The following is a 20,078-nucleotide window of genomic DNA, read 5'->3' on the forward strand; positions in this document are numbered from 1 at the left end:
TATATATATATATATATATATATATGTATATATATATCCAATTAGGGTAGACATAATGAAACTAAACATGTAAAAAAATGAATGACACAATACAAAAATATATTTATAGACAAATAATATAACTTTATTTATTGCAATATTTTGGTGGATTTTGTATTGAAAAAACAAGTGGTTTTATGCTATGTGATTGTTAGTGAGTGTAAGAAATGGGTGGAGACAGAAAATCCTTCATGTATAATAATCAGATGTCATAATCTTAATCTATATTTTAACATGTAGGTCCGTGAACTGTGATTTGGATTATGTCTGAGTCACATTACCTAAATTTAGGTGAGTCTGTTTTACAATGGCAGTTCCAACATCTGGCGGTCTCATAATGTAATAATTGTTGCTCTCTGTAATATTTGTTTTTTTACTGTTTTCTAGCGCACCACCTAACAGCATAAATGTATCATTGACAGCAGCAAATGCAATAAGTGAGCCTTTTCTGATCTATTGGCAACCTAAAGTATAGAGTTTCCACAGCAGCCTCCTGACATCTAATTGGGCAATCGATGCTATGCTGCGCTATCCATCAATTTGTACCTAAACTTCATCCACTGATTCAAAAACATCAAATGATGCTTTTTATATTCACCACTGTTACATACTGATATGTTTGGAAAGAAAAAAAAGAGGACATCTGAAGATAATTCGGGTGCTACGGTTGCCAGTGGCCTTGGATCTCACTCACCGTGCCACTGCTGAGCATCAGTAAGAGGAATCATCATTTGTGTCAGTACGGGAATCATCTTTCTTCACAATCTTTCTGCACTGTGTTGAATAAGAATTCTATATATCAAAAGTACGGACGGTATCGGTACTGGATATACATACAACCCTTGTGAGGATAAAGCGGTTCAGAAAATGGATGGATGGGTGGATGGAGTTCCGAAGGTAGAAAAGGGTGACACAAATGAAATCTATCCATCCATTTCCCACTCCGCTTTATCCTCACAAGGGTCGCGGGGGGTGCTGGAGCCTGTCCCAGCCATCTTCGTGCAGTAGGCAGGGGACACCCTGAATCGGTTGCCATCATTTGCAGGGCACACACAGACGAACAACCATCCACGCTCACACGCATACCGATAGGGACAATTAAGAGTGTTCCATTAACCTGCCATGCACGTTTTTGGAATGTGGGGGGAAACTGGAGACATCCGGAGAAAACCCACATAGGCACAGGGAGAACATGCAAACTCCACACAGGGAGGCCGAAGCCGGAATCGAAACCCACCACTTCTGCACTGTGAGGTTGACGCGCTTACCACTGGATCACTGCACCACCTCACAAATGAAATCCCAATTCTCATATAAGTACATATTCACCACCTCACAAATGAAAGCCCAATTCATATTTGTGTCGAACAAGTTTCTTCAATGGGTTATTTATAATGTTTGGATTTTGTTTTTTCTTTTCCCCACCACCTCAGCTTTTACCCACAGAGCCCCCCAAAAAGCCAGACCCCGTCACATCAGAAACTGTCGTGTTTTGGGGGCTGCGCTTATGGCAAGTCATCGGCATCTTCGCTGTGTTTGTTTTAGCTATCGGTAAGTAGCACGTCCCCTGCCCCTCATACATTGATAATCTGCAAGCAGTGATGAATGGGCCCTTGCACCACTATGGCATACTTGCTTCTGGTTGGGGCTCAATTTGTCAAAGAAGGACTCCTGCAATTTGCCCAAAACTTCAGCTTCAGACCAAAATGGCCGACCTCCTGCGCAGTTTTTCTTCCTTCACCAGACACTTGCTCGCAATCCTCTCCAGCTTTCCACTCTCACACCTCTGGACTCACTTGTCCAATTGGAAATCACAAATACCTTCAGAGTTTGGATCTTTTAATACTCTTGCAACAATCCATGTAACACAGCTGCAGATTTTACTGCAGTTGAAAAGAATCCTCTCTCGTAATTTTACATGCCTCCATTTTCTGATCCACTAATCTTCACGAGGCTTGCGGGGTATTTTTATATATTTTATCCAATTCTGTATTCTATTATTGTATTGTAACAAGTGGCGAGCCTGCAGTTGAGTTTTATTAATTTGTGGTAGTTTTCCAAATTCCAAAGATTTGTCCGTGAGGCCACGAATGTGTCTGGATGTGAATGCAGCAACAAATGTTAAAATAACTAAGTGACAGGCATCTATTCTTTATCTTCTGCAAAGAACATTGCAGCCACTGCTGGCTTACTGAGGAGCTGAGATGTCTCCGTGTAACGACATGACTAATATGCTGGCCCCGGGTGGCCAAGGCAGGCACACTAGAAGGAGCAGCACAACGTCTCTGGAACTAAAGCAGAAAAATGTGGCACAACCATTTAATTGTTTAACCTGCAATTTCATGATGTCTTTAGTGTATGTTTCAGAAAGTTGTTTTTCACACATTCTTATGCAGTGCATTGGCATCATGAGGTTCTTTTACACCATGTGCCAGCCAGGTGGTGACGCTCCAAGGCCGCTCCTGGATCCAACACAAGCTCAAACACTGCCGACTATTTATTAAAACAAGTCATACGTAGGTGTTAATGATTTTGCCACTCTCCTGCTGCACAAAATGTTCTAATTGGACACAAAATGACACGTTTTCACCACTCAAATTCTAAGAATAGCATAACCTGTTTTTAGAGGAAAACTTACGATTTAGTTGTTGTGTAGCTGTGTTTCATATTCTGCTCTTGATTCCTTTTGCAGCCAGAAAGCGACCTCAAGGAAAGATTGCGTTATTGCTGCCATTAGCCTTCTTTCACGAAACAATTACCACCTTGTCTTTCCGACCCTGTTGTTGTGTGTGTTGTGAGTATGCGTTGACATCTGCAATCCTCTCAGGTCTGCTTGTAGAACGACAAAGTTAAGCGGTGCTTTAGCCAAAGCCCTTTTCGAGCAGCTATTTTTTTAAATTTAATGTATAATATGTTGTGATTGTTTGACTGATCTTTTTTTATGCTCACCATATTAAATAGTGAAACTAAAATTCTTAAACAGTAATCTTTGTAAGTTGGCCTCAAATATACTTTAAAGCAATGAGTCCCAAACAGTGCTGAACGCCTCTGGTGAGTGGAAACAAAATACCGAATCGCCGCGGGGCTTCGACAAGAGACGCTAGCCAGTAGCTAGCTTGCAAGCTAACAGGCTTATGGGGCAAATCCCTGCTGGCAGAGAGGCAGTGGGTTAGTCTGCAGCGTCAAGTCCTGACTTCGGAATTAAAATAAGGACACAAGAGTTCTAATGTAAACTGTGGCATCCAGGAGAGTGTGTTTTCGTGGACGAGGACGAGCTAGTTAGCCTACCGCACGCTGAATGCTATAGCTTCACATTTCAACACTGTGTAGTTCCCAGTCCCTTCACATTTTCAGCAATTGTTTTCAAGGTCATAAAATCGATTAAGAAACAAATCTCAGACAACTGACCCCAAAACTCATCTTTTTTATTCCCCTCCTCTCTCTAGTGATCACGCTGTGTTGTATTTTTAAATGTCGCATCCCAAGGACCAAAAAGGAAATCGAAGCTCGTCATGCCCAGCGACAGGCCGCCAAGAAATATGCCAACACGTTGGAGACGGTGCCACCTCTTAACGAGCTGACAGAGGTGCCAGGATGTAAGTTTCCCCCTTCTCTTACTTCTTTCGCCCTCCCGTTCCTTTCCTTTGATCCTTCTACTGGTTTCCCCCTCCATTCTGTTGACTGTTGTTTCCAGCGGTTGCTGAGACATCCACCGTCCAGACACTCTCTGAGCAAGTCCAAAGCGAAAGTCATACTGACAGTCACCGCTCCCTGGTTGGCCTTTCTGAGGAGCAGCCTGCCTCGCTTTCTTTGCCAGTGACGGCTTGATCATCATCTTCTTCTTCTTAATTCTTTTCCATCTCAATTTGTCCTCACCTCTGTTGCTGTGTGTGGGAAAATGATATCCGAAGCAATTAGCTTTTATTCTACGTTATTAACCGTGTTAAATTGCATCATTTAAACGTACTACTTTTGCCAGTAAGTTAGCGTATTGTATTTGACTCATTCTAGTACATTACAATAAGTGTACCCAATGAAGTGTTGATAAATAGGTTATAAAGACCTTAAGGGGGCATATCATGGAAAATTGTAATGGTTTGCGTACAAATGGTTCGACCACCACCTAAGTCTTTTGTTGGCTGCCTGTTTTCATAAATGTATCTGTGAGCGAGGCGCTCAGAATTTTACCTCATCCCGTCCAAATTTGCATCAATTGACAGCAACAATTCGACAACTTAGTGGAGTGCTGGCTCGATGAGAGAAAATAGAATTCATGCTTGTCATTAAGGGAACTCACTTTTTCTCTTTCTGGGCTGTTTGAAAACCAAGCGCCTTCGGTCCACTCCTGCTCGTCATGGGAACAAAAGCTCAATTATTGATTACTGAATAAACACATAAATACGATTTTTTTTGTGTATTACATTCATAATACTACTTTAGCCATCATAGTATTTTAAAGAGCGACACATATTTTCAATATGATCCTACTCATGGCTTCGGTTACTGATTGGAAGCAACCACGTGGCTCTAACTGCTCTACGGTGGCATTCGTTGTAGTTCAAGTTCAAGTGACCAAATCAAGTTGCTTGTCGTCAGTAATTCATGAAGGCTTGCCAAATAGTGAGCCCGCCTTTGTGTCAGTCATCATTGTCCACTGTAGACAACGTCAAAGCACTGTCCTTGCCAAATGATGAACATGAGGGCAGCAAGGGTTAGTTTGACGTATTATTTACTCTTCGCATTTGCGGGATGCAATTATTGTAATTGTCCGTGAGTAGATGCACACGTTTAGCCAATATTAGCGTCACGAAGAGAATGTGAGAGCAAAGTGAAACATGATAACTTGGCGATGCCTGCAGTTGTTGCGTGTTGTTGCACTTAAAAATAAAACCAGTTCTTCACACTCTCCTCTTGTTGGGCTGCTCAATATGATCAATACTGCCCTTTTCCTAATGTTTTTTAGCAATGGGTGTCTCTTGACTCTGCTGAGTGCAAGGTTAAAAGCAGAGCATGACAATATGACAAATCAGGACTGACATGTCTTCTCCACTTGTACTTCACCACTTTCATTTTCACATTATATTCTTCCGATGGGGGTGGGACACAGAATAAAATGAAAATCAGCACCATTCATGACACTCGGATTTGGAACGGCATTAAAGTAAAAGGGTTGTCACTTATCTAGCGCTTTTCTACCTCGGGTACTCAAAGCGCTTTACACTGTTACCTCAGTCACTTATTGATGATGCAGCATCAGGAGCAACTGGGGGTTCAGTATTTTGCTCAAGGACACTTTGACATGGCCGCAATGGCCGGGGATCAAGCCACCAACCTCGGGGTTGAGAAACAAACACTCTACCACTGAGCCATGCCGGCCCCGATGTCAGCTTTTTATTCCTTCTGGTAGCTTTTGACATTTGTTTTGTATTTGTCCTTGGGCTTGTCAGCCTTTTGTTTATTTGTGTAGCTGCTCCATCCGTCATGTTTACATTGCGACCACAGAAAAAAAAACGATCCACTGGGCCTTCATAGGAGTCTTCGCTTGGAGGAAATGTGTCCAAAACCAGAAATAGCGACTGATGAATTATTCAAAAGAAGATCTTGAAATTTCCTTTCAGATCCCCACTGCCAGTGAGCTCTTATTTAATATTTAAAAAGGTCAATGGGACTTTTTGACATATTTGCAGAAAACTGTTTACTTCCAAAACATTTACAACTTTATCCTGAACAAAACAGACCACTGCGGACTATCTCTCTCTCTCTCTCTCTCTCTCTCTCTCTCTCTCTCTCTCTCTCTCTGTTTGTCTTTATATTTTCTCTGCATTGTCACTGAAATCTATTAAATGAAAAATTATCATTATTATGTACAAAATGATTCTGTGGACTTTGGAATTTTTTTGTGCTTGAACAGATTTGTCTCCCCACCTCATGGTAGGTATCTGTATGAGTACCACATTGACACAGTCTCAAGTGACCTTGTAAAATAATGACTGTTAGCTTTTGTGTTCCACTTCAAAGGATCCAATCACAGGAGTAAAAAGAGTGTGCTCATTAGAACATGCAGGGACAAGATGCACCCTCGTTACTGTCATATACTTGGGAGCTCCACCAGCTCCGCCACTTAAAAACTAGAGCAATACCACAGTACCAAAAGCAGGATTGTCTTTTTTTTTTTAAACATCTAGTTGAATATGCTTGGAAATGTCCATATTTTTGAAAAATTTTGTGACAGATATATAGGCAGACAGATAGACAGAAAGTGGGTAGCTCACCCGTAAAGCTGCCAATTTTAGACTTCATCTGAAAGATTGCAAGAAAAATTCACCTCTCATGTCAAACAGTCAAAGTTGTCCATCTCAGATTTCAAATAAAATGACCGGTTTCATCACCGGTTCCTTACGGGTTTTTTTGGTACACTTTTACTATTTTATCCGAATTGCAACACCAAAAACGTTAACTCGGCTGATCTTGTCCTAGTTACATAGCTACTTGTATAATAATGACATTTTGTCCTCCACTTAAAAAGGATCACATCGGGTCGCAAAAAAAAACCAAACAAAAACGGGAGCTCATTAAAACAAACAGGATACAGATGGGACTTCATCATGTGCTTCCTACTTAAGCAGACTTCATTTCAGCCCACAAAACAAGTATCTGCATCTTTATTGTGTCCCTGTCTCGCCACACAGCTGCCAAAGCAGAGGAAAAGCGGGAGGAAGATGCGGAGGCTGTGGCCACCGTCTCGGGGAAAGTGGACGCCAATCGAGGTGAAAGGAAGAGCAAGGAGGGGAGGAGGGAAGGATCCAAGGGTGCCAAAGGCGACGAGAAGACGCAGAAGAAGGCGGCGGCGGCCGGCAAGGAAGGAGGCGGCGAAGGAAAAGGGAGGAAAACGACAGAGAAGGGAGACAGAGGAGCTAAAGGAGGCGTCAAGAAAGCTCACAAGTGACTTTATGGGCACAATACAGTGGTCAAACTAAACGCGAGTTGAACTTTTCTCGCGACATGATCGTATCACGTCAATGCAGTTCTTAGCGTCATGCTAGGAAACTAAACATTTGGCCTTGCGTTTCTCGCAGGATTTTGATCGCAGGATTCTACGAATGTTGAAGCAGACACTATCCAGCATGTTTTTAGATGTTTTCCTCTTCCAACACAACCGAATTAAGATAAGAAAATAAAACTTTTATTTGTCTCACATTGGAGAAGTTCTCAATTTAGAGCAGCAAAATTTGGAGGGAAGAAAGGAGAAAAACATGAAATATTTGCATGGACAAAATAAATGTAAAAAATGAACTGTACACAGTACAGAATATAATATACAATATAAGATATATAAGATATCAGCATAAGGTGGCTGTGATATTTAAAATGGGTGAGTGGGAGTGAGTCCAGGTTTTCAGGTCTGTCTATCCAATAGCCTGACAGCAGTCAGCAGGAACAAGCGGCGGTACCTCTACTTCTTGCAGTGAAGGTGTATCAGTCTCTGGCTGAAGGAGCTGCCCAGTGCTGTCAGGGTAGCCTGGAGGGCGTGGGAGGGTCTGTCCATCATCGCTGTTAGCTTAGCTAGCATCCTCGTGTTGCCCACCTCCTCCAAAGTGTCCAGGGATTGGCCCAGGACAGAGTTGGCCCTTCTGACCAGTCGGTCCACTCTCTCTCTGTCCCGTGCTGAGATGCTGCCTGACCAGCAGACTATGCCTTAATGAATGGCTGAAGCCACTTCAGAGTCATAGAAGGTCTTAAGGAGTGACCCATGAACCCCAAAATACCTCACTTTTCTGAGTAGGAAGAGCTCTGTCCCTTCCTGATCAGAGCGTCCGTGTTAGTAGACCAGTCTAGTTTATTGTTGAGAACACCCAGGTACTTGTAGGCGGTCACCCACTCTATGTCCGTACCCTGGATGTTCATCGGTGCAGATGAGGACTGTTTCCTGTGGAAATCCACAACCAACTCCTTGGTTTTCCCGGGGTTGATCTGGAGGTGATTCTGCTGGCACCAGTCCACAAAGTCCTTCGTCAGTCCCTTGTACTCCTGATCGTCTCCCTCTGTAATGAGGCCGACAATTGCAGAGTCATCGGAGAACTTCTGGTGGCAGGTTGGAGTGATGTGTCTGAAGGCCGAGATGTAGACGATGAACAGGAATGGAGCCAGGACAGTCCCCTGCGGCGCCCCGGTGCTGCAGAGAAGCCTGTCCGACTCACAGCTCTGTGCCCTCACATACTGTGGCCGGTTTGTGAGGTAATCTGTAATCCGTGATATGAGGTGGTGGTCCACTCCGACGTGCTGCTGTTTGTCCCTCAGTAGGTTGGGCTGGATGGTGTTGAAGGCACTGGAGAAATCAAAGAACATGATCCTCACAGTGCTCCCAGCCTTCTCCAGGTGTAACAGCGCCGAGTGGAGGAGGTAGATGATGGTGTTCTGCACGCCGATGACGGGCTGTGAGGCAAACTGCAGCGGATACAGTGACGAGCTCACCAGCGGTCGCAGGTCGGCGAGGACGAGTCTCTCCAGCATCTTCATCAGGTGAGATGTCAGCGCCACCTGTAGCTATTGAGCTTCTTCGGGTGGGGGGTCTTGGGCACTGGGACCAGGCACGGAGTTTTCCACAACTGTGGATCTCTGCCCAGCTTCAGGCTCAGGTTGAACATGTGCTGGACAATGTCACACAGCTGGTCGGAGAAGGTCCTGAGGAGGCAGGAACTGATGTTGTCTGGACCTGCTGCCTTCCTCACCTTCATCTTCCTCAGTTGGTGATGATCAGGATCGTTATCAGGCTTCTGCAGAGCTAACTGATGAGCTGATCATTTGAATCAGGCGTGTTCGAGAAGGGAGAGATGAAAAACAGGCCTCATAGGGACTCTCAAGGACCCGCTTTGAAGAGCTCTTATCTGGTGGTTCAGTTGTGAACGCTGTGGGGTACATCACCAAAAAGTTGCACCTCAGAGAAAAAAAAATCGACCTCGACAGGACCTTTATTTTCGAACAGTGTAGTAGCCTATTACGCTCGCACTGCAGTGCCAAGTCTTTGTACCCACCTTGCTGATGATTTTCTGTTTGAGGAATCTACGAACAGAATTATATCATGTTTAAAGTTCCATTTAATTTGGGTCTGTCACGACGGGTTGTTTATTTAGCGCCCCCAAATGTCTTTGCGCAAGGGTGTCGGGCGGAGGGCTTTTTGAAGTCCACAGTTGATCGGTTTACAACAAGAGTGTGAACACATAAAAGGAGGCTAGACTCGGCTTGTGAGGTGTGAAGTGTTTGAGAACATCAAAAGACAGTCTGGGAAATGGTCGCGGCCCAGGAGAACATTTGTCATCCACGAAGTCTGCGACTTGGTTATTCCTGGGAGACCAGATATAAAGGTGTTGAAGTGACTGTGGCTCAAAACTTGACAAACGTTACTGTAATCACATCTCCGATCGAGGGGCCGTACTGGGGGCGTGGTATGCAAATATCGGGGGCAGTGTTTTTCTTGTATTTTGCATATGTAAACAATAAAAGTCAGACGAGGAGCACGAGGAACTTTGAGTGGGACTGCGGAGCAACTGCTGTAGTTCGCTCTGGGAAATCAGCTCCCGTCGGCTGCACCAACAATCTTCCCTGAGTCGAGTTCTTTTGTTGACACTCGTCCAGGTATAACTGACATTTTCTCTGATTTCAACTTCACAATTTTTCACTTCACTTACTTTATTAGGACCCAAAGTTACCCCCACCCCATTAAAAAAAAAGAGAAAATTGGCAAAATACCTGTCTCCCCCCCCCCCAAAAAAAAACAACAAATGTCAGGGCAAAAAACCCAACAGAGTCCCTTTCATGGAGTGTGATGGTGGCTGGACGTTTGCTGCCACTGTCTAGTAGCGCTTTTTTTGTTGTTGTTTTTGTTTGTCAAATAAATCGAGTCTCAAGAAACAGTAAACCAATACTTTTTATTGTCTTAATCACAAGCCACATTTAAGACACGCATGTATATACACTGGGCCTCTCATCTCCATGGCAACAGGCTCCAAAATGACAAGAAGAAGACATATTTTACACTTCCATAAACTTTTGACTCCATATACTTGTTGGCCGCCAAACACAATCATTTGACATGATACAATCAGAGCAGAGGACTGTATTATATTAATTCTATTAATATTGATAGCAATAAAGTGCTCAAATACCATCCTATTCTCTAGAAGTCTATTTTTATTTTTTTTAATTAGCAAAAGTCCATAGCTGTGGTATTTTAAAGAAAGATTTCAATTGATTTCACCTCTGACAAAGTGAAAGGCAGATTGCGTTTGAACAACAACAGTAGCTCATGCTGAATATGAAGAGGATTAAGATGGCTTTGTAATGTGTGGAAAATGGAAGACATTGTAGCTTAAAGAAGAAGAAGAAAAAAAAAGGGAACGACCTGACGTTCTCATTAAACTGTAGTCGGAAATTGTATTTAAAAAAATCACTTCAAAACATTGACTTGGACTACTTTTCATCTCCATCCATCCATTTTCCGATCCGCTTATCCTTACAAGGATGGCGGGGGGGTGCTGGAGCCTATCCTAGCCGTCTTCGGGCATTAACCGGGGGACACCCTGAACCGGTTGCCACTCAATCGCAGGGCACAACACAGACGAACAACCATCCGCGTTCACACTCACACCGCGGGACAATTTACACTGTTCAATCAGCCTGCCATGCATGTTTTTGGAATGTGGGAGGAAAACGGAGTACCTGGAGAAAACCCACACAGGCACGGGGAGAACATGCAAATTCCACACAGGGAGGTCGGAGCTGGAATTGAACCTGGTACCACTGCACTATGAGGTCAACGCGCTAGCCACTGTATCACCGGGCTGGCCACTTTTCATCTCCACGAAAATGATTTCTTTAGAGCCATTTAATACCAAATCATGTCAGTTATCAATAACAGAGAAACGTTTAAAGTCCTACGTCCTCAAAGTTGTTTGAGACATTTCAGAGTTCAATCCAAATATGTGACAAAAATAGACCCCTCAAGTCGTACATTGTATACAACCACAGTTTTTTCATGAGCTTCGTCTCTTGATGAATAAGCCTCTACAATTGAGTGTCTCTCTGGAGTTACCAAAAAAAAAAAAAATCACAGTGAAAGACACTCTTTCAAATTGGAACATTTCAGTGTGCAACCAACATTTTCACAAACATTACACCCTGACTGAGGTTTTACAATTTGAAGCCAAACCAAAATTTATTTAAGTCCTACATTTTGGTATTCAACCAACACGTGAAAAATATGCCTCATTTCTGAATTCAACCAAAATATGGGGGGGGGGGGGAATCAACAGGAAATGCCAAACACCGTTGTATAAATCAAGTTGAACTTTTCCTAAAATATATGCCTTACGTGTGGAACAAACCTCCTGGTGCATTTCAGTGGGCAACCAAAACTTTAGGTGAAAATATGGCTCGAATGTTACTGATTCGATATCTTTGGACTTTGTGAAGTTTAAAGCAAATTATCAAACACGATCAAATAGGTGGTTTGTGCTCCAAGTTAGAAGTTCCATTGTAATTGCAGCCCATTCCTTTTTTTTTTTTTTTTTTAAATGCATCAAATGCCACTAAATTCTGTGGAGAGCAACTTAATGTTCACCTCCTGATGTTCACTGCTGCTCACGTTGCATTTGCATCTTATTTTAACTCCCCTGAAGGTGAAGACGTGCTTCTCAGAATTGCTCTTCTAATGAGGCAAAAAGCTCAAGCGTCATCCGGACTGTCCAAAAACTGTGAGGAGGAAAACTGCCAGGCGTTCGCTTCTGTTCTTTCGGAAAACACATTTGTGGGCTTGTTTTGCTGTTAAAAACGAAATGTTTTGGTGACTGTAAACCCACCGATCCATTTTCGGCAGTGCTGGTCCACATGAGGTCATGGGTGAGCTGGAGCTTATTGCAAATGACTTGAGTTGAGAGGTGGGGTACACATATAGACCAGGGGTGTCAAACTCTTTTTTGTCACGGTCCACATTAAAGTTACCATTTCCCTTGGAGGGCCGGTATGACTGAAACTATATAAGGAAGTCAGGAAGAACAGTTTATTCGACTACTGTATCAGTGAGGCAATGAGTGGTTTGGTGATAAAAAAAATGCCAATAATAGGTCTCTTATTTATTAGAAGTGAGAAGTTGAAATTTTGGTCCAGATTTTAGCAAGAATCATGGAAGTTGACATGTTTCATTTGCTTTCACGACGGGCCACGTAAAATGATGCGGCGGGCCAGATCTGGCACCTGGGCCTTGAGTTGGACACCCCTGATATAGACAAACAAGATTTTTTTTATCGATGGACAATTTCGAGTCCTCACTCAAGCTAACATGTGTGTTGGAAAGAAGCTGCAAACTCCACGCGGGAAGGCTGGAGTTCGAAGACAATACTGTGAGGCAGACTTGCTAACCACCAGAACAACGTAATGTAAAAAAAAAATACCATAGCTATCTAAAAAAAAAAAATCACCCTGGTTTAAGTATGAATTGTGGAATTTAAAAATGCTGCCGTTTACGTTTGTACTATATACTGCACATACGTCAAATATTACAAAAACAACAGAAAATATATACACATACACACACACACACACGCACGCACGCACACACACACACACACACACACACACACAAAACACTTCTTTGCAATAACGACATTAGCTCACAATTTGAATGGCATTTGTAAACATTGTGACTTGTATGTACATCATGAAAGCAGCATATATAGCACAGGATCAGCTTGATCGAAATGTCTATTTGCAACACATATGAACAACGCAGAAATATTCTCGGAGGTTCTCCAGTGATGCCAAATACAAAAAAAAAACATCCACAAACACTGGACACATTCATTTAAACTGCGTGAAATGCGGGAAACTGTTCATTTTGTAGAAAGAGTTGTTAAATGCCTAAAAAAAGTTGAAAAATCAAAAGTGTACATGAATTACCTGAGTGCCTTCCCGTTAAAACAGATTTTTTTTTTTTCAACGCAACTTCTTTCTCCATCTCCAAACCTGGCCGTGAGATTGATTAAGGCTTTTTCCTGGCAACTTCAGTCTGATGTATGTGACCAAAAAAAAAACCAACCAAAAAAAAAAAAAGCATGTAATGTAAAAAGAAAAAAAAAACATGAAAAGATGGCAGTGGATGGAAAGAAATAAAATCCATTTTAAAAGCCAGCCTGTTTTAAGACTGTTGCACATTCAGTGTGGCAGCTCAAAGTGTCTCGGCCACAAAATTTGGGGGCGCCCCATTGTACGAAGCGGGTCACATGACCGTCTCCCGCTCTTCCTCCACCACCAGCACGGGCGAGGGCTTCTCTTCCTCGGCTTCCTCGCACGGCTGCGGCGGCGGCGGCTGCTGTGCCGGCGCGGCGCAGAGCTCCTCGGGTTCGGCGTGGATCTCCTGGCCCGACGACGGCGCCGAGCACTCGGACACGGAGCCGTTCTTGATGTAGCCCGGCAGGTTGCGGTGCCCGTTGACCGGCGTGGGTCCCAGCCGGGTGGTGAGGTGGAGGCCGTGCGGCGCCCGGGCGGTCACATTGGTGACGCTGGTGTGCGACACCATCGGGCCGTAGCTGTACGTGTTGCTGCCGCTGCGCGCCTTTCGCTTGAAATCCAGTGCCAGGGTCCGACGGCTCCACGATTTCTTGATCTCCGCTTGCACCTTTGAACACAATGTGGTGCGTTTGGAGGCATTCAGGGTGATTTGGCATGGCGATATTCTCGCGCTCGGATGGACGACTCACCTCCCCATTGCAAAAGCAGTATATGATTGCGACAAGGAAGCCCTGCAACAGAAAGAATATAGAAGAGCTCCGTCATCACCACATTTGCTTTGGCTACAGGGCGCTTTATTTAGTGGCCGCCTTGGTAATAAAGCATTTGTGGAGAGCATTGTACCTGGAAGGAGTTGAAGAGCATCTCATAGTGCATCTGGATCTGCCAGGGGATGCCCGACACTTCCGTATAGGGCATGGCGTTGAATATGATGTAGTGCACGCCAAACAGCGGCATCAGCACCAGCGTGGACTTCAGCAGCTTTCTGCAATGACACAACAAATGTCGGAAAACAAGAACAATGAAGCATTGTAAATAACATCGCCATTTTGTTTTTACTCGTTTATAGAGGATTGCATCCAGGTTCTAGACTCTCGAGGTACTCCGGTTTCCTCCCACATTCCAAAAACATGCATTGCAGGCTGATTGAATGCTCTAAATTGTCCCTAGGTGTGATTGTGAGCGCGGATGGTTGTTCGTCTCTGTGTGCCCTGTGATTGGCTGGCAACCGGTTCAGGGTATCCTCTCCCTACTGCCCGAAGACGGCTTGGATAGGCTCCAGCACCCCCCGCGACCCATGTGAGGATAAGCGGATCGGAAAATGGATGGATGGAGATGAAAAGTAGTCCAAGTCAATGTTTTGAAGTGATTTTTTTAAATACAATTTCCGACTACAGTTTAATGAGAACGTCAGGTTGTTCCCTTTTTTTTCTTTCTTCTTCTTCAAGTTACAATGTCTTCCATTTTCCACACATTACAATTCCATCTCAATCCTCTTCATTTTAGCATGAGCTACTGTTGTTGTTCAGATGCAATTTGCCTTTCACTTTGTCAGAGGTGAAATCAATTGTTTCGAAATCTTTCTTTAAAATACCACAGCTATGGACTTTTGCTAATTAAAAAAAATAAAAATAGACTTCTAGAGAATAGGATGGTATTTGAGCACTTTATTGCTATCAATATTAATAGAATTAATATAATACAGTCCTCTGCTCTGATTGAATGAAGTCAAATGATTGTGTTTGACGGCCAACAAGTATATGGAGTCAAACGTTTATGGAAGTGTAAAACATGTCTTGCTGTTGTCTTTTTGGAGCCTGTTGCCATGGAGATGAGAGGCCCAGTGTATATACATGCATCCTACAATGTGGCTTGTGAATAAGACAATTAAAGGGATTGGTTTACTCTTTCTTGACAAACAAAAACAACAACAAAAAAAGCCTACTAGACAGTGGCAGCAAACGTCCAGCCACCATCACACTCCATGAAAGGGACTCTGTTGGGTTTTTTGCCCTGACATTTGTTGTTTTTTTGGGGCGAGACCGGTATTTTGTCAATTTTCTCTCTTTTTTTAAATTTTTTTATTTTGCTCCAGCATGCCCCCCGACCCTTGTGAGGATAAAGCGGATCAGAAAATGGATGGAAATTGTAAGCAAAACTGTCTTTCAATTTTTGTGATTTTGCTATTTTTCGTGAACCGTGATAACCTTGCTGATCACTTCAATTTTCCTTAAAGAATGCTCTACATGTCACAAATTGTACAAAGATATCAAAGATATCGAGTTCCAAGCAGGGCTGCAATCTAGTTCAGCTACTTATCCGGAAGGTTTAAAAATAGACAAAATCATCACATACCTGTACTGCTGCCTCGTGTCACATCTTCCAGCATTGGTCTCCCGCAGTTTGGTTGCGAGGACTCTGATGATGTTTAAAAATAAGACAAAATTGACCTGCCAAAAAAGGTAAACACATAATGAGAGGGCTGTAATGACGGCTCTGATTCCCCAGGAGCCGGTGCCATCATTTTCTTCACAGCGGGGTGGGGGGGAGGCCACATCCAGTAGAAAGTGTACACTCACCACGACAGCCGCAAGTATCGGCACTTGATAAATCCATTTCAAATTGCCCGCACTTAAGTCCCAGCACCTGCCGTAAGATAAACAACAAAACTGGGATTAGTCTTCGCTAAACAACGTGATCCAAGACAAGTAAGTGACATTCCACTGCCTCCAAGTGGATCTTCTCCATCTCTGAAAACACACCATTAAACAAGTTCATTTCAATTTACTTGTCAGCGGCGGTTGTTTTAAAAGGGCTCTATAAACAGAGCCGCGTTGTGTTGAGCTGAGATAGTATACTTTATAAACCTCATGTGTTCCAATTCAGTATAAAAAGGACATTTTGTATACTTAAATTCAAGTATACGTTATAAAGTACTACTACTTTTTCGTAAGGGTTATCATGAGTTGTCTTGGGTTAAAAAAAACAAAAAACAAAACAAAACAAAACTAGGGGTTAGGTTTAGGGTTGGGGGGTTACGGTAAAGGTTAGGGCTAGGGTTAGCATTTGGGTTAGCATTTGTGGAAGAGTTCAATTTTGGGTTTTGTTTCAGGTTAGGTTTTGGATTAGGATTAGGGTTAGGTTTGGGGTAATGGTGAGAGGGTTCGGGTTATGAAAAAGATTCTGTCTTGAGAAAAGAAAACGGGCACTAAAGTCATTTTAACATCGATCCATCCATCCATTTTCTGGACCGCTTAATCCTCACAAGGGTCGCGGGGGGTGCTGCAGCCTATCCCAGCTGTCTTCGGACAGTCGGCGGAAGAAGGAACTGGTTGCTAGCCAATCGCAGGACACACAGAGACGAACAACCAACCACAGTCACACTCACACTCACACTTAGGGACAATTTAGAGTGTTCGATGAACCTGCCACGCATGTTTTTGGAATGTGGGAGGAAACCGGGAGCTGGGATCGAACCCACGACCTCTGCACTGTGAGGTGGATGCGCTAACCACTTGATCACCGGACCGCCTCATCTGACCATATTGAATCCAAATTGTCGGTTGTCACCTCGATCTCATATGCCCGTCAGATAGTGTGTGAACCCAGGCAATATTTTCCCCCCAAAATTGTTGCGAAACCAATTTGTGTGTAAACTGAGGTTTCATTCGGAGGCTCACATTTAACTGTTCCATTTTTTTCACTTCAGTGAAGTGAAGGCAGCTCTGGCAAACTTACCCTCGTCGGTCAAAGTAGCACTACATAAATAATGTAATCCTAAAAAGCAATCTGCACTCACTCTGTGTCCGCAAATGTGGCCCTCACCGTGGCCCAAACGCTCACAAACATGGCTGGCACACCTGCAAAATCAAATATTCAAATTAGGAATGACAAGCCCTCCATCTGGAGACCCGACCATTTGTTCGTCCTCGACGAAGATGGGCGAACGCGGCATCCACATTGTATGCGCTGTGCTTATGCCAGTACTACGCACAGTGTGTACAATGCAGGTGCTGTGAAGCCCGTATCGAAGGCAGCTTAAAATTACTTCCCGCGACATGACCAGATTGAATCATGACACTTTGGTTAATCACTTCAACTCACCCCATCCAATCATCGTGAAGCCCCAAAGATATTTCCGGTCCGAGAAGAAGGTCATGAAGATAAGACTGTGGAGGTACAGACCCTCCACCAGGATCCAGAAGTAATTGGTTGCCAGGAAATACATGAAGAGGGTCACGGCCGCCTTGCAGCCAATCTGCACATAGAGAAGCAGGAATCCAAGCAGATGGCATCGGTCCCTTTTAACACGAACATGCGACTAAATCAAGGGTGAGTAAACTTGAATGTATGCAGATGTGGATAAACATATACACAAATATACGTATGTACAGTCAATATGGATAAACCTATACCGTATTCAGTATACATACTACACACATATAAGAGGGTCATTCAATAAATAAGGTGCATTTTTCAGTAAAAGAACTTCTAATACAGATTGCAGCTTACTTTTTTATTTTTTTATTTTTTTTGTTTTTCAATGTAGTCTCTCCCAGCACTGTCACACACTTTTCCCATCTGTGCACAATATATTCTCAGAATATTCCCTCAACGTAAAAATCTTTGGACTGATGTCTCAGCCAGTAGCTCACAAAACTTTTGATTTCATCACCACTTTCAAACTTCTTGTGAACACTTTTCAGGGACCAAACAGGTGAAAGTCTGAAGGGGGCAAGTTCTGGGCTGGAAGGGGGATGAGGCCGTAGTTCCAAGTCCAGCTTGTTGATGGTCTGCGCCGTTTGGGCTGCTGTGTGAGGCCTTGCGTTGACATGATGCAAGAATACTCCTTCTGACTGATGGCCCCTGCGTTTGTTCTTTCTCTTTCTTGACCTGCTTCAGCAGTTCACAGTAGACTACATTGAAAGGTCTTGTGGCATCCTCCACGAAGCAGGAAGTACGCTCCGAATTAACATACTGACCGGCAGGCAAACAAACGTCCTTGCACTCACAACAGCTAAGCCGTTGAGGTGGTGAGGCTGGATAGGATTAAAGCCGTCATTCCCTCAAGATACCAAGGCCCGGTTGAAATAGGACCTTTTCTTTCGCATTGCCGAAGGAGCCAGGTAACACGATCGGGCCATAGATACCCTGATCTTTACCAGTGACTTCAGCGAAGGTGTTTTTGTGCAAAGGTGTTACCTGAACCCGCTTAAATGAGGGCAGATACACACCCTGACATAGGAAAACATGCTTGGGGACACAAATGGACAGCACACAATCTGACAATCCAACTCTACAGAGAGAATAATAAGATGAATTTTTGAGAGGAATAATACAATGTTCATGATTGTGGCTCGAATTTGCAGATGGCCTATGAATAGCATGTATCCTAGTCTTTGTGAGATTGCAGAGACGCACCTAAGATTCAACCACATAGCCGAACAGCGAGATCACAAATGCCATTGTGTCTGCTCGGACATGATTTGAAAAGTGTGATCCATTGATTTCACATGATGCGCAGTTGTAACGACAGAATAAGCGAAGGCCTCAGGAGAGAGAGCTGACTTGGTCAGCCATTGATTCTGCTCCAGTTGAGCTTCCCCTCGCAGCTTGTTGTCACCACGGCGTGTTGTTAGAGGCCACTCGGCGCTGATTACTGATGGCTCTTTTTTTTTGTCTGCCGTCATGTTCCAGGCTGCCGTATTGATTATGTCATGTGGAAGCTGATTGGAAAAAACTGTTTGTATTGGGGATACCTGTGTACACATGAATATGTAAACCACGTTACATTTACACTGCAAGTGTTCAATTCCGATTTATGTACCGCCGACATTTGATTTATTTTTTCACCAATCGGTGTATGTTGACGACGTCAAGCAGGCACTGAAGTCTAAGACATATTTTTATCCACATGTGGAAGAGGCCTGATTCCAATCTGAAGAACACAATTAATTCCGTGCGTTCTTCTCTACTTAAGATGCCACGACATCAGAAACTAATTTCACAATGTCAATTCTTCTCCAATGTCTGTAGTAAAATTCCTCTTATGGGCTATTGTAATTTCTGCAGATGGTGTATTTGGGGTTTTCATTCGCTGTTAGCTATAATTATTGAAACTGTATGGGGGAAGGGTCGGGGGGGATCACGATATATTTCACACAGTGAATCTGTAGAATGTCATTTTCCACTTTATCGAATGGACTTTAACGCTGTTTATGATTGGCTATAGATGCCACAAGGTGGCAGCAAAACACTACTTCCGTCTAAATGAAGCTCCAGATGCTCAGTTCAACATAGTTGACTCCAAGATGGCACAAGACGTGTCTTTGTCATGCTTTGGCCTATGCTTGTAAAAAGCAATCGAGGAAGTTTTTCAGCAAATAGTGGAGGATCGGCTCCTCCAAAACTCTGAGACCAGTTGAAATTTGCAAATACCCAACTGAGAACATGCAGGGGTTCACTCTATCTTTGAGAAGAAATGTGCGTAGAATCATAACTGATGAACTTAACTTCTACAAATGACAAAGAAATCAACAGCTATCGTTGTATTGTCAGAGAGTATATTGCTTGAGCATTGTCATATTAATGCTCAAACAACTGTTATTCTTAAATTCAAAGCTATCATGACTTCTATTCCTTATCTTGGTTTCGACTCTGCTGTACGGTTCTTGAGTCACTCTGACACAACATATTCTTTTTGATGTACGAAAAATAACACACTAGTTTCAGGCTAAATACCTTTTTTGTGAAGGAGCAAATCTACTGAAGGCATTAGGCAGATTATTAGCTTGCATATTCACGCATGCATGAAAAGCACACAGTTTAAAGTGTAGCTTTGGACAGGAGGGAGGAGGGGAGGTGAGGGCAAGAGGGGTGGAGTGGAGGGGTGGGGGGAGTTAAGCAGTGCCAGCCTCGAGTAAATGCTTGGCATGTGGCCCCCCCAAAAAAAAAAAAAAAAACCATTTTTTTGCTCC

General features: G+C 43.4%; 2 protein-coding genes across 2 annotated transcripts in view; one reads left to right on the plus strand and one right to left on the minus strand.

Moving 5' to 3' along the window:
* tmie (transmembrane inner ear) overlaps nucleotides 1–7,103 on the plus strand; it is a 27,941-nt gene extending 20,838 nt beyond the window's left edge. Inside the window, exons 2-4 of the mRNA XM_019878822.1 lie at nucleotides 1,473–1,590; nucleotides 3,486–3,635; nucleotides 6,729–7,103. Coding sequence (XP_019734381.1) covers nucleotides 1,473–1,590; nucleotides 3,486–3,635; nucleotides 6,729–6,985 — 525 coding nt within the window. The 3' untranslated portion in view covers nucleotides 6,986–7,103. The remainder of the gene's footprint in view (nucleotides 1–1,472; nucleotides 1,591–3,485; nucleotides 3,636–6,728) is intronic.
* A 5,197-nt stretch (nucleotides 7,104–12,300) lies between these two features.
* pth1r (parathyroid hormone 1 receptor) overlaps nucleotides 12,301–20,078 on the minus strand; it is a 72,243-nt gene continuing 64,465 nt past the window's right edge. The window contains exons 7-13 of the mRNA XM_019879229.1: nucleotides 17,206–17,359; nucleotides 16,901–16,961; nucleotides 15,681–15,747; nucleotides 15,457–15,551; nucleotides 13,945–14,086; nucleotides 13,791–13,832; nucleotides 12,301–13,708 (exon numbers count right to left, since the gene is read on the minus strand). Coding sequence (XP_019734788.1) covers nucleotides 13,310–13,708; nucleotides 13,791–13,832; nucleotides 13,945–14,086; nucleotides 15,457–15,551; nucleotides 15,681–15,747; nucleotides 16,901–16,961; nucleotides 17,206–17,359 — 960 coding nt within the window. The 3' untranslated portion in view covers nucleotides 12,301–13,309. The remainder of the gene's footprint in view (nucleotides 13,709–13,790; nucleotides 13,833–13,944; nucleotides 14,087–15,456; nucleotides 15,552–15,680; nucleotides 15,748–16,900; nucleotides 16,962–17,205; nucleotides 17,360–20,078) is intronic.

Source organism: Hippocampus comes, unplaced genomic scaffold (assembly GCF_001891065.2).
Source record: "Hippocampus comes isolate QL1 unplaced genomic scaffold, H_comes_QL1_v1.1 scaffold85, whole genome shotgun sequence".
NCBI classification, from domain to species: Eukaryota; Metazoa; Chordata; class Actinopteri; order Syngnathiformes; family Syngnathidae; genus Hippocampus; species Hippocampus comes.